Genomic DNA, 13,071 nt, shown 5'->3' on the forward strand with positions numbered 1-13,071 from the left:
AATAACAAAGCAAAAGGACTAGGGATGTAGGTCAGTGTGAAGCCCCTGGGTTGAATCCTTACTACTGGAAAAAAAAGGTAAATCAGCATGCAAGGCTATGAAACCAGGATCATATTAGACATAAAACACAAAAAGAGGATTCAAAATATGTAACAGAGCCAGTATGCTATGTATGTTGGCACCTGACTCTAATCCCAGCACTCAAGAGGCTGAGGCATGAGGATCACTGTGAGTTCAAGGCCAGTCTGGGCTATATAGCGAGTCAAGACCAGCCTGCATCACATAGCAAGACCCTGGTTTTTTTTTAAAAAAAAAAAAAAAGGAAGAGAATATAGCTCAGCGGCACAGTGCCTGCCTGGCAAGTGCAAGGTCCTGAGTTCCCAGTACCAAAAAAAATGACCCCACATATAGCACATGTACCAAAATTGGAACATGTCTGTCTGTGGGTGTGCTTGCAGAGGGTGGGGAAGCACAGGCTGGTGCGTGTGGTACAGGAAAAGATGCTGAACACCGATCTGTAATGCTATCACCAGAGGAAGCACCAGGGCAGCAGGAGGAGTTGCACATTTTACATACTCCCTTCAAAATACCGCAGTACAAACTTCCTCTAATTTCCCACGGATTACAGCAGATGCAGATCACCCTAACAAAAATCTAATTAATACCACTGCAGTAGATTCATTAAATGTTGTTCAGGAACACCCCTCCAAAAGAAATCCTGTTTTATGGATGCTTACTAATTATTAGTAAATTAGAAAATTATTTTTTAAATGAAGACTCAATATTGTTATTACACTACATATTTACTTCTGTTTTTCTGTATATTTAAATATTTATTACCCAAAATTTACTAAATATACAAAAAAAAAAATTTCTGTGGCAGAGATTCAATTACGGAAAAAAACAAAGCAGGCAGAATTCAAGTAACTGGGAAGAGAAAAAGGAGAAGAGATCAAGCAGCCCAAGAAAAGGCAGGAAGTGGGGAGACCACAGCTAGAGCACAGGTGACCCCCGCCCAGGCCGTCGCTGGCTCGCTCTTGGCTAAGGTCCCTTGTGGGGTGAAGTGGGAAAGCAGACCCAATAGGTCGCATGCTGCACAATTCTATTCGTGCTCTATTATCTGGACAGGTACAGCCACCAAGACACAGCAGGTGGGTAGCTGCCGGGGCAGGAAGTGGGGAGCCGGAAGCCACTGCTGAGCAGGGTCTGGGGTTTTCTCTGAGGATCATAGAAGTGGTTTTGGAACTGGACAGAGGTGGCGACTGCATTACAATGTGAATGTATTATGTGCCATCCGGCGTACACTTTTAAATGGTCAATTTCACGTTATGTGACATTAACTTCAAGACACACACATACAGATATATAAAGCTGAGGTTGAAGAGTGAGCCCTAAATGCTTTATTATTTTTTTCAGGCATAAAAGGATTTCCTAGGCAGAATTTTAAAAGTACACTCAAAGAGATACGAGTGTGGGCCCTCAAAAGGGAGGCACGTAGCAGTCTGGAGCTAAGAATATCTATATGTTCTTGGAAGCAAAATCTGTGAATCTACACAAAGTCTGAAGCCTTAAAGGGTTTAAATTCAAACTATTTGAAGAGGAAAATCTTGAAAAGTCAAAGGTCCCCAGGCCTTATGCTTTGCTTCGCTCCAGATCCACGAGCAAGCGAGCTGCCCGTGTCAGAACACACGGTGTCTGATGTAGTCTGCCGCGCTCAACACAAGGGCTGGCACGGGAGAAGCTGTCCGCTGCCACCTGTACACAGCTCTCCTGAGTGCTCACAACTACCCAGGGCTGCCGAAAGCACAGCGCGATGTTTCGCCTGAGATGCTTTCTCTTCTCCGGAATAAAATGGTAGAAATGCTGTCTTTCCATCCGTCATGTGTTAGACTCAAGATTCCAGCCTGGACCACTTGTTGTTGAAGGTACTTCTAAATGGCAGGGGAAAGATCTGCATCTTTTTTCCTGAGACAGGGTCTCGCTATTTAGTTTGTGTTGGTCTTGAACTCACTGTGTAGTCCACACTGGCTTCGAACTTGCAGTCATCCAGTAATCCTCCTGCCTCAGCCTTCCGAGTGCTGGGATTACAAAACGTATCACCACGCTCAGCTGAAGGTTTGCATCATATATCATATATACAGCATATATATGATATATATATCATATATATGCTATATATGCTGTATATATGATATATACATGATATGGCTCATCTAATATTTCTATTTTTTTATTGTTGTTTTGTTTGTTCTTTTTGTGACAATCTTGCTATGTTGTCCAGGCTGGTCTCGAACTGGTGGTGATGCTTCTGCCTCAGCCTCTGGAGCACTGGGATTATTGGTGTGTACCGTTCCCAGCTTATTTTTTAAAGAGGAACATATACTGCCCCCGTACATTTGCTATAATAAATCTCAACCCTAAGATTCTGAATGCTCTAGTCAGAGGATGTGTTAGGTGCAAACTCAAAGCAAGGGACAGTCACTGGCTGGGATTGCAGCTGAGGGACTGGCCGCAGAGGGTGACGCTGCCGGCTACTGTGTAGATTGTAACTGTCCTAAGGAGCGGGAATGGTTTCATGGGAAACATCTGCTTCTTGCTTTCTGTCCCCACTTAGGTTTTCTGACTGAAGAACAGAGAGCCACAGCCCACACACTGGGCAGGTGGGGCAGGCAGGCCCAGGCGGCAGCTGCAGAAGGATTTACTCCCTGGCACAGCCCGGGCCTCAGACACAAACCCTGACAAAGACCAGCGCTGCTCCATGGGCCCCACGTCAGCTACCAACCTGTGCCGCCCGTTCATCTCCAAGCCCACGACTGGGCAGATGAAGCGAGCCCGCTGGAGGTCGTCGTGCTTGTCGCCTTTCGTGTTGCCTCTGTCCCCTTCCCAGGCAGGATTATCAGAAAGCTTCAGTTCTGTCACGCTCTGTGAGAAACCATCGATGTGTTACAAATTCATTCAGCAGATGGATGGTTCTTTGCCTCAATAACCACCCAAATCAAAACAGAAACTGTGTTTTTATTCCCTTCCCAGGGGATCCTTTTTTCCTAACCCCTTGGCCTTGGCCATCAAGAAATGTGAGCATAAAATTAAAACTCAAACTGTATAGGAAATATTTTAAAAATCCACTGACTAGCAAGGACAGATGCGCTTCCACTTGTGCGGAGTTAACCAGCCCTGCCCGTGCTAAGATGAAGTGCAGGTAACACCTACGTGCCACCCCCATGTCTCGGCGGTGGCACGGTGCATGGGGAGCATCGGCTGCGTCTTTGGGGAACAGAGCTGCCCAGGGGCTGTGACCTGATACCACTCATGCCACTGCCCTGAATCTCTAGCAGTGGGAAAGGGTCAAAATCCAAGAAGTATGACTGCTACTGAAGGTCTACCACTTTTGTACCAGCATCACAACAAGAACATTTTAAAGTTGAACCGTCACAAGCCAGCGACCATCTATAATTTAGGTAAATCTATTTTAAGGTACTTTGCCATTTAGGAAAGAGCATCTTCTCCTTTCAGCAAGCAGGGCACAGGGCTGGGACACAGCTCAGTGGTGGAGAACGTGTAGCACGCACAGGCCCTGGGTTTGATCCAGCACCCCCAAAACCCAACCAACCCGACACTGGAGGATGCTCAGTTCCATGCAGAAAAGAACTCTTTCTCTCCCTGCTGACGGCGCCTCGCTGAGCGGCTCCAGTTTGCTATGTATGCTGACAGAACAGCTGCAGTTCAGAGGCCCCCGTCTTACCTTCATGCTTCTGATGTGAGATGTGGCCTTCCCCAGCGCTTTCTCGGCAGATTTGTCCAGCAGAAACTCGATGACAGCATCTTTGTTATAAAGTCTGCAGGAATGAGAAGCAGGCACATTACAAGGCCACGGCCCACTTCCAAATACCGTAAGAGGCAGCTAGAACACGACACAGCGTACACGCACAGCCAACACAAGCAGTGCCCCGGACCCCTGAAAGACCCCCTCACCCTGCTCAGGCACCGCCAGGGCGCACGAGGAGAGCGAGTGGCTTAAACGGGGGGCAGCGAGACGGAACATCTAAGACTGACACAACCTGAACAAGGACTTTAAAAACTGGGAAATTTACTGTAAAATCTCCTATTTTCAATTTTTCTTCAGAAATAAAAAACCCAGAAGATTTAGAATCACAGGGCCCAGGCTCTGAAACTGCAAGAACTGGCTGGCACTAAGCGGCGGCTCCCCTCACCCGGGACCTGGGTCCCTCTCCTCCCCACTCTGCCCTGCACCTCACTGGCCTCCCTCACGCTGCAGGGCTCTCACCTGGCCCTTGAGTTCTCCTTTTACAAAACACTGGTTTAGCCTGTTTGCGAACACAGTGCATCTTTCACCGCAGGCCGCTGGTGTGGACGCATCCTCACCCCCTCACCTCCCCGCCCTCCTGTGGCCCGTGCATTTTCAAACCAGTGATGAAATAAACCAAACTGACCAGAATACAGAATTAGGTTCAGAGATGAGGAATACTATCCTACGCCTCACAGACTGGCCTGGAATAATTCGTATTTGATGACTCAAGAATTGTATTTATAGGGCTGGGGATATAGCCCAGGGGTACAAGTGTCTGCAGGGCAAGCACAAGGTCCTGAGTTTGATCCCAGGGACCCAAAAGAACCCCCAAAAACTGTATTTACACATTAGAATCATCTGCAAAATCACTGAATAAACTTGTCCTGATTAAGTACAGAACCATACCTGCCAAGTTCACAGGCAACTATTGGGCGTCTTAGTATTTCCTGACTTAGGGTACAGTAGTTCCACTGGGCCACTAGTTCAGCATCTTTGTCAACCTAGTAAAAGAAAACAAACACTCTTTCAATTAATTGTACCTCGGAAAGACATGTGGTCCACGGGTCTGCATACAAAAGTTCACTTAATAATACCTACCAGTGATGTTTTTTAGTTTTTAAATCAAAGGTAGTGACACTGGATGTTGGAAATTTGAAAGTCCTAAGTAACTAATACTAAGCCACATAAAGATCCCTCTAAAGATGATACAAAAAAAGTTTATATCACATCACTAAGCCCTTTATGCGAGCTATGTACAAATATTAACAGCCCATTGGGAAGGCCACACCAAAACAAAGCAGTGCGTATCCATTTCTAGTATGGGGAAGGGCTCCCACGTTATGGCAGAATTTAAAAACCAAGAACTAAAAAGATTGTTTTTTAAATTCAGAACTAAAGCTATGTAATTCTTTTTTGGGGGAGGGCAGGAAAGGAACTCAGGACCTTGCACTTGCCACGCAGGCGCTGTGCTGCTGAGCTAAACCCCTGGCCCCTAAGGCTCTGTAATTCTTCACAAAATCACCAATTCAGTCCAAAGGCTGTCACTGTTCCCGCATCTCCCTCCGGCGGCATATCAAACCCTTCCTGCTGTTGCAGCTCACAGTGGAGCCCCCGGTGAGAGGCACTGAGAGGTGGGATCAGGCAGGACCTCTCAGAGAGCTTGGGTCATGAGGGTGCCGCCCTCGTGGGCAGACTTAATCCACTCAGATTAATTCGCTGATACTGATCAGTGGATTACCTCAAAGTGCGTCTGTACCAAAGGCCGGCTTGGCTTTCTTACCTGTAGACTTCTTACCAGGTGATGCCTCAGGCCCCCTCTCAGCCTGCAGTATACAGGAAGAAGGCCCTCACCATAGCCAGGTATGATGCTGCATGCCCATCATCCCACAGCTCTGGGAGGCGGGGGCAGGAGGACTGCGAGATCCCCCTGTCCTGGACAACGCCGTGACTCTGGCCACGAAAGTTTACTTCCTTGGATTCCCATTTCTCTGCCATTAGCATGAAAAATACAATGCATAATTTCCCCCATTACTTGTGAGAACTGGAAATTATTCACTCCTTCTTTTATTTAAAATATTTACTTTGCCAGAAATGCTGCTAGTTGTAGGAGGGAAAAGGGGTTCTGTCTCCCCCATCAGGAGCTTATCGTTTTAACCATGAAAACAGTGTGCAGGGTGGCAAAACAGTTTATAAGCCGAAGGTCTGATTTCATGGTGTCCGGGGTCGTTGGGAAGACCTCTGAGGAAGTGAAATTAATTTATAAAAAGCTCAATAACTAACAACTATTTTTTTTTTTTTTTGCTGTACCAGGGATCGAACTCATGACCTTGCGCTTGCCAGGCAGGCGCTTATGCCACTGAGCTATATCCCCAGCCCAACAGCTACTTTTACCATCGTTACTAACCGAAGACAAGCTTCAAATCCCGACTCTGCCACTTAACTAGCTCTGTAACTCTCTCCTTTGAGCCTCAAATTCCATGTCTGAAATGGAGGTAACGGTACGCTGCCACGGGGCTGCTTCAAGAATTACACAAATATCCCACATTACCCAGTCAGTGGAAACATTTTTAAGCACTCAAAAAAACGCCAGCTGTCAATATTATTGTTAGTTCGGAGTCCTGTGGCCAGGGAAAAGTACGCAGCCACCCAGGTATACAACTCCGTTGGCTCCTCCTTACCTCCCGTCCCTCCCTGGGGTCACCCACCCACATTCCCTCCACCTTTGGACACTGCTGACCTTCTCAACCTTCTTCGGCCCCTTCACCAGTTCATGCCTCTTGGGGATCGTTCCCCCGTCGCAACCCATCGTAACACCGGAGTCAAAACCAGCCCCAAACCTTGAAGTCACCACTTCCGGGGTGGGTAGCGAGAGCTACCGCCACTTCCGGTGCGCCAAAATGACGTCACCTCCGGTAAACGGGCGTGTGGGGCGTGGCTGTTGCGAGAGGCAGGGCGACGCCGTTGCCAAGCGCCGGTTGCCATGGAGAGCGTCGCCAGCTACGGGGCGTGGCCAGTGTCCAGGACGGCGCACAGCTGGCAGGTCTTCCTGCGCTGGGGCTTGAGGAGCTCGCCCGCCACTCCCAGTCACAGCATCACAGCGCATCCCTTCTTCCTCTTTCCAGTAGGTCCTTGGGTTCCTGTTGTACACTAGGAATCCCTCGCCCACGCTCCGGAGGGCAGCGAGGGTGGAAATGACTCAGGAGTACTCACCGCTCTTTGGCCCCATCCCACCCTAGCCTTGTGTGACAGCAGATCTGGCGCACCCTGTGAAGCCATCATTTCTGCTCAGATGTAGGTTTTGATTTGTGCTGAGCGCCATCTGTGACCTCAGCATCCACGATAACCTTGTGAGGTCATAGCAGATTCCAGGGGAGTACGAGCTTCCATCTAAGGCCCGCGACTTTCTGACATTGCGGATGGCACAGGTCTGAAATTTCTTCCACAGCCTCCTGAAGCCCAAGCTAAAATAATTTTTATGTGTTAAGAAGCAGATATCATTAACATTATACAGTACATTGGTTCTTGTAAAGAGTACATTGTTCTCTCCATTCGGTTTCCAAGAGACATGCTGTATTATCTGTAATGAGAACAGAAGTCCCTTGCAAAATCCATGATTGTGTCAGGCTCCTTTAAGTATTACAAACATTAGGGGAAAGCCTTTCCTCTGCCCATACAACAGGCCTTTATGATTGGAAATTACCGCGTTGAAAGTCATCCCCTCTTAGCAACAGATGCCCAGAATAATGTGTGGATGTGAAAATTTCAAGTCTGTGGGCTTGGGATGTCTGTTGCTGTGACTGGTAGAAATTAAATCGGTTTATGACTTAGTGACAATCACAAGAACTGTAATCCCAGCAAGGTTAGGGACTGTATGTTATTCCCTATTGTACCTCGGGGCCTAGAAGAGTCTGTTTGGTATACTCCAGATACATATCCTCACTACGTCAAAGGAAGGTACAAGCTCATTTTGAGCTGACCTTAAAACTGAGAGAACTGCCGAGCTCTTGGCACATAAACACTCCTTCTAAACCTTTGCACCAAGAGCTTGGCCCAAATCTAGCACAGCTTCAAACAGCATAAAGTTGTATCCCTAGAATGACCCCAGTGTCCATTCAGTGTCTGCTCAGAAAGCTCAAACTGCAGTGTCAGCTGCACTCAAGCAGCTCACGCAGCTGGAGGTCTCTCTTCCTCTTTGGTTTCCTCTTTTAGAATACTGATCTCCAACCTACTTTGTGCTTCCGTGACATTATACCCAGATAAAACTTGTGTGTGGCTTGTTGTTATCATAATAGTAACTACTTGGGGTTGAGAGCTGGCTGCCATGTCAGGCGCTGGCTGTGTGCACTTTGCTGCTTTGAGCCATTTGATTCTCCCAGCCGCCCGGGAAACAGGTGTCATTGTCGTCTGCTTCCTCTCCCACTACCTTTGTTGAAGGAAGCAGTAAAGGAGATTTCCTAACAAGGGGTCCTTGGGGACAACTTTGTTCCCACTGAGCTGTGGATTTGAAGAGAAGAATGAAGTCATAAAAAGGAAAAATCAAGCTCTAGTAAAACCAGTGTTTCTTTTTGATTGGGCAGTGCTAGGGGTCAAACCTAGGGCCTCATGCACGCTAGGTAAGCACTCTGCCATTGAGCCACATCCCCGACCACAAACTGGTGTTTCTTAACCATTTTGGAGTCCTCAGATCTGTCTCAGAATTTAATGAATACTTTAGACTTATTTTCTGAAAACTCTCTATTAGCACATACAAAATATTGCATATGGTTTATGTATATTTGTATTCAGTGGGAGGTGGAGTTGTTGCTTAGCAAGTGAGAAGTCCTGGGTTTATTTGAATCTCCATCAACGAAGGTTCAAGTAAACTGTAGTGGAAATAGGTGATTACAAAGAGAACTAAAGACAAAAATTACTTTAATTTTCAGTTTTAGGGAAGTATTCTAAGAATATACAAGGCCTTACATAAATTGACCCCAGCTACCATCCTAAGTTCATGGTGACTACTTTTCTTTCCCTTACTAGGCCCTAGCCGTACAGGGCCACTCCTCTCCTATCTCCGGCAAAGAGCCTGCTGGTCCCTCTCTCAGGCGGAATCATCTCTTTCCCCAGGTGTCTGCCCGGCTAGCTCCCTTGAGGGACTCAGGCTCTGCTCTAGGGTCTCCTTCCCAGAGCGATTGTCCCTAGATTCCCCCTGTAAAAGAGCACCCATCCGTCAACCTCGCCCTCCTTTCTTTATCACCTGTATCCTCTCAATGTCATGTTACACATTTAAATTTTGATATCTTGTTCACAGTGGATGTTTACATTGGCTCCTTAAAATATTGCTTCAGGGCAGGGGCTGTAGCTCAGTGGTGAAGTGCTTGCTTATCATGCACAAGGCCCAGGGCTTGATCCCCAGAAGTACAAAAGAAAATCAGCAAACCGTTTATTTTTGATTACTGAATGTTTTGAGACCCCAGTGCGTGTGACATTCATGGAGGGAGCCTCGGGTGTGTGGCCTGGCCTGGTGCCCATTTCCCTCAGCCGGAACAAAAGCACCGTGTTGCAGTCTCTGCTTTGTTGCCTGCAACATCTTTAGCCATCAGCAAAGGCATAGGACATGCACAATACAAATCTCTTAAGGGAATGAATAAAAGGCAACCAGTATTAGCAAAGAGCATCCATGCACCTCATTATGGGTGAATACACAAAGGGGAACTTTGGGGGCTGGGGATTTAGCTCAGCAGTACAGCGCCTGCCTGGCAAGTGCGAGGTCTTGAGTTCTATTCCTGGTACCGGAAAAAAATAAAAAAACAAAAGCAAAACAAACAAAACAAGAAAACAAATGGGAACTTTGGGAGTATGAAGCAACACAGTTGGGGAAAATATAAACATTAAAAATGATGCTTTATAAAACACATGTTGCTACCAAACCAGAAACATGACTCCCCTGCGCTTGTCACATTGGAAGATCTCTGAAGTGGGGCTATCACCACTTCCAACCTCCTGATGAATTTAACTTGTGGTTAAGTTGCTACCGCCACCCCTACCACCGGCTCACCCACCATTTCCGCTTCCTTCCTTGGGAGGAAATGGTACAAAATTCTGCATGTTGGACACTAATATTTAGCAAAAGGTCACCAAAAGCAGAAAATATGTGCTTAGTTCTCTCAGACTGTTTTCAGAAGTAATCATCCTATTAAATTAATCAGTAGAAACTCACCACTCTCTTTCAAAAAAAAAAGGGAAGGAAACACATTTAGCTGAGAGCAGCAGTTTTCATCATTTTGTACCCAATGGTTTTGTTGATAGTGGTCTCTGGTTTGAAGTCATCTCAAAAAGAAAGACCCGTTTAGTAATTAGTAGAGTCTGTCACTTAGAAAGGACTGAGTTAAGGCACACAAGACATTAGAACAGTGCTTTAGTAGTAATCATTTAATAAATATGTGCTGCTGTTATTGTTCTTGTGTAAAACTTTTTTCCCACTGCAATAAAAATGTATTATTTGCTTCCCTGCAACAATCCCCCCTTCCAGCAGTATTCATGACCTTTGCCGGGGGATCTTGCTGGAAGATGGTTCTCCATGGGTGTCTTTCACTTCCATTTATCTTCTGAGCACAGTACCTGGCACTTGGTTTGGGACCATCTTGTCCGGGACATTAGTGGCCAGCAGCCTGGGAAGATGGCACTAGAGCCCCCCTTGGGAGAAGAGGGATGTTTGCTTGCTGTCCGGTATACTAAAGATGATCTCTTTATTACCTTTATTGTCGGGTCTGCTTAGGGCTCATTATAACAGGGATCCTCGTGTGTTTGCTTTTCACTGCTGTGACCAGGTACCTGAGAAAATCAACTTGGAGGAGAAAGGTTTATTCTGGCTGGTGGTTTCGGAGGTTTCAGCCCATAGCTGGCTGGTTCCCTTGCTGTGGACCAGAGGTGAGGCAGAACATCACCACGGAAGGTCGTGGTAGAGCAAGGCTGCTCACTTCCTACAAGCCAGGAAGCAGAGGAACACAGAGAGAGGCCAAGCAAAAGGAAGGAGCTAGGGGCCAGGAATAGTCCCCAGACTCAGGGCCCATGATCCACTCCACCGACGAGGCCTACTTCCTGTTTCCCTCAGCTCCCAATAACGCCTCACAGGATGATTTGAGCCCTTGTCATCCCGTCACTTCCCAGAAGCCCAGTGTGTGACAGCATCTACCCTCCTGGGTCTCGAGGAGTATGAGCAAATGATTTGAAGATGGGAAGCTCAAGCTGGCTTGCAATGAATCCTTGGAGAGAGTTCAGATAGGAACTCAGGCGGCAGGTCTGGCTGGCACGCTCAGAAAGGTCTGCCTAAAAGGTCAGCTCTTGGTTGGCAATGGGAACCTGGAATCTGGGAAGGTTTCCATCATCTCCAGAATTGAGCAGAATGACTCCCTCTGCCTGAACTGTTCAGCCAGTGTGATGCATGCTGACTACCTGCTTTCCCTGTGGGACACTGGACATGCAGCATGTGCCAGGCAGAGGCTGCCTGCACGATCAGCCTCCAGTAGTAACGCTCGGTACGAGGCTCTCATGAGCTTCCTGGGTGGCCACATCTCACACGTGCTGTCACAGCTCACTGCGGGAAGAATTAAGTGTGTCCTGCATGATTTTGCTGGGACGTGTGTGCCACCCCCCACATTTCAAGGTGCCTCCTCCCTTTGTTGATTTTACTTTCTCTTTCACCAGAATAACACATAGCTGTGAGCCCACCTCCATTTTGTATCCTGTGAGTCCTTCTAGCGGCTCTTAGGGCCTGGAGTTATCTTGGGGACCACTGACATAGTCTGATCCCAGAATCTCATCTCCTCTCAGCATCCACGAAACAGTGCCAGGCCAAGTGGTTAATCTGAGATAGGAAAAAAAAACCTTAGGTACTTCTCAGCTCTTGACAGGGCTGCTATCAATTTACCTCTCTTAGGACATGGGTGGAGAGAAAGAGAGAGAGGGAGAGAGTACATGTGCCTTTGTCTCTGTCTATGTGTCTGTGTGACCTTGGAGCTGGCCGGGACAGACCCCTGATAACCTGCTGTACACAGAATGCAATCTCTTTTCTCTTCTGGCCATGAACCGAGAAGGACATAATCAGAGGCAGCCACTTGCAATGATCAGAGTTGATTCAGAGAGACTGAGCCCAAGACATTGTTCCTGCATAACACTTGGAGCCCCTGAAGCCAGCCAGATGTGCAGCCAGGTGCCCCAGAGTATTTTAAGATATTCAAGTCAATTCATTTCCTCTACTGCTTAAGACAGATATAGATGGTGTTCTGTCACTTGGAACAGGATCGTAACTGATGAAATCCTACTGTTCAGAGAATGTGGTGTTCCAGACTCTCTCCAGTGGCAGAGAAGTAAGGCTCACAGTGGTGGGATCTCTCTCTACAGAGCCCTGAGACTCAATAGAAATAGCCAGTCTTCAACAGTGAGTAACTTACATGTGCCTCCCAAGGGCACAGGAGTGAACAGGAGCACGACGTGTTACCACTGCAAGGGACTGAGCCTCCAGGATGCTGTTTCCTGGTGACCAGGGTGTAAGTGTGACTGCGATGCATGCATATAGGTGACACAGAAAGGATGATGTAATCATAGCAACACAAGCAAAAGACTCAGCCTCAAGGAGGGAAAGCGGAGGTGGTTCGACAGGAAGGGAGCCCAGGGCCACTCCACCTCTGTACCCAGTGATAGGCACCCTGACCACACCACACTTCTTATCTGCAGCACCGCAGATGACACTTCATTCCCCAGTACCAGGTGCATAAGAACTTAGCCTCTACAGCATCTCACTGCAGGCTTAGGGAGAAGCCCCTGCAGGGCAAAGCAAACGTCAAAAGCTTCACTTTGGTACCAGAACTTGGGTGACATTGATCAAAGACTTTCCCAAAGAAACGATTGCAGCGAGTGATGTGTATGTTCATGGTTATATTTAAATAATGTTAGAAACTGTAACCGACTTGCGGCAGCCAAAGTACCTTTCTCAGGTGAGCAGTAGAATTTATCAACAAAGAATCTTCAGGACGCAAAATAAGTTAATAGGGAACCCAACAGAACATGTTACGGTGCAACTGCGGCGTGTGACTTTAACTAGGGGAAGATAACATAGCAAATATATATGTCTGTACGTACATATTTGTGCAAGACACAGGTATGATTTGTATCCATGTCAAGGAATTAATTCAACCCAAAGTGAAAAAAAAAATTGCATTTTCTAATGGAGGTAACACATTAATCTTTTGAAACTAAGTTCCCTTCTGATTGCCCAACGTTTT

General features: G+C 47.1%; 1 protein-coding gene across 1 annotated transcript in view; it reads right to left on the minus strand.

The window, feature by feature from the left end:
• Window positions 1-6,694, minus strand: part of Rtfdc1 (replication termination factor 2 domain containing 1) — a 34,790-nt gene extending 28,096 nt beyond the window's left edge. Inside the window, exons 1-4 of the mRNA XM_005392267.2 lie at window positions 6,546-6,694; window positions 4,715-4,809; window positions 3,743-3,836; window positions 2,783-2,922 (exon numbers count right to left, since the gene is read on the minus strand). Of these exons, the coding sequence (XP_005392324.1) occupies window positions 2,783-2,922; window positions 3,743-3,836; window positions 4,715-4,809; window positions 6,546-6,614 (398 nt within the window). The 5' untranslated portion in view covers window positions 6,615-6,694. The remainder of the gene's footprint in view (window positions 1-2,782; window positions 2,923-3,742; window positions 3,837-4,714; window positions 4,810-6,545) is intronic.
• Window positions 6,695-13,071: the final 6,377 nt, after the last annotated feature.

Source organism: Chinchilla lanigera, unplaced genomic scaffold (genome assembly GCF_000276665.1).
Source record: "Chinchilla lanigera isolate Chin_1 unplaced genomic scaffold, ChiLan1.0 scaffold00044, whole genome shotgun sequence".
Lineage (NCBI taxonomy): Eukaryota > Metazoa > Chordata > Mammalia > Rodentia > Chinchillidae > Chinchilla > Chinchilla lanigera.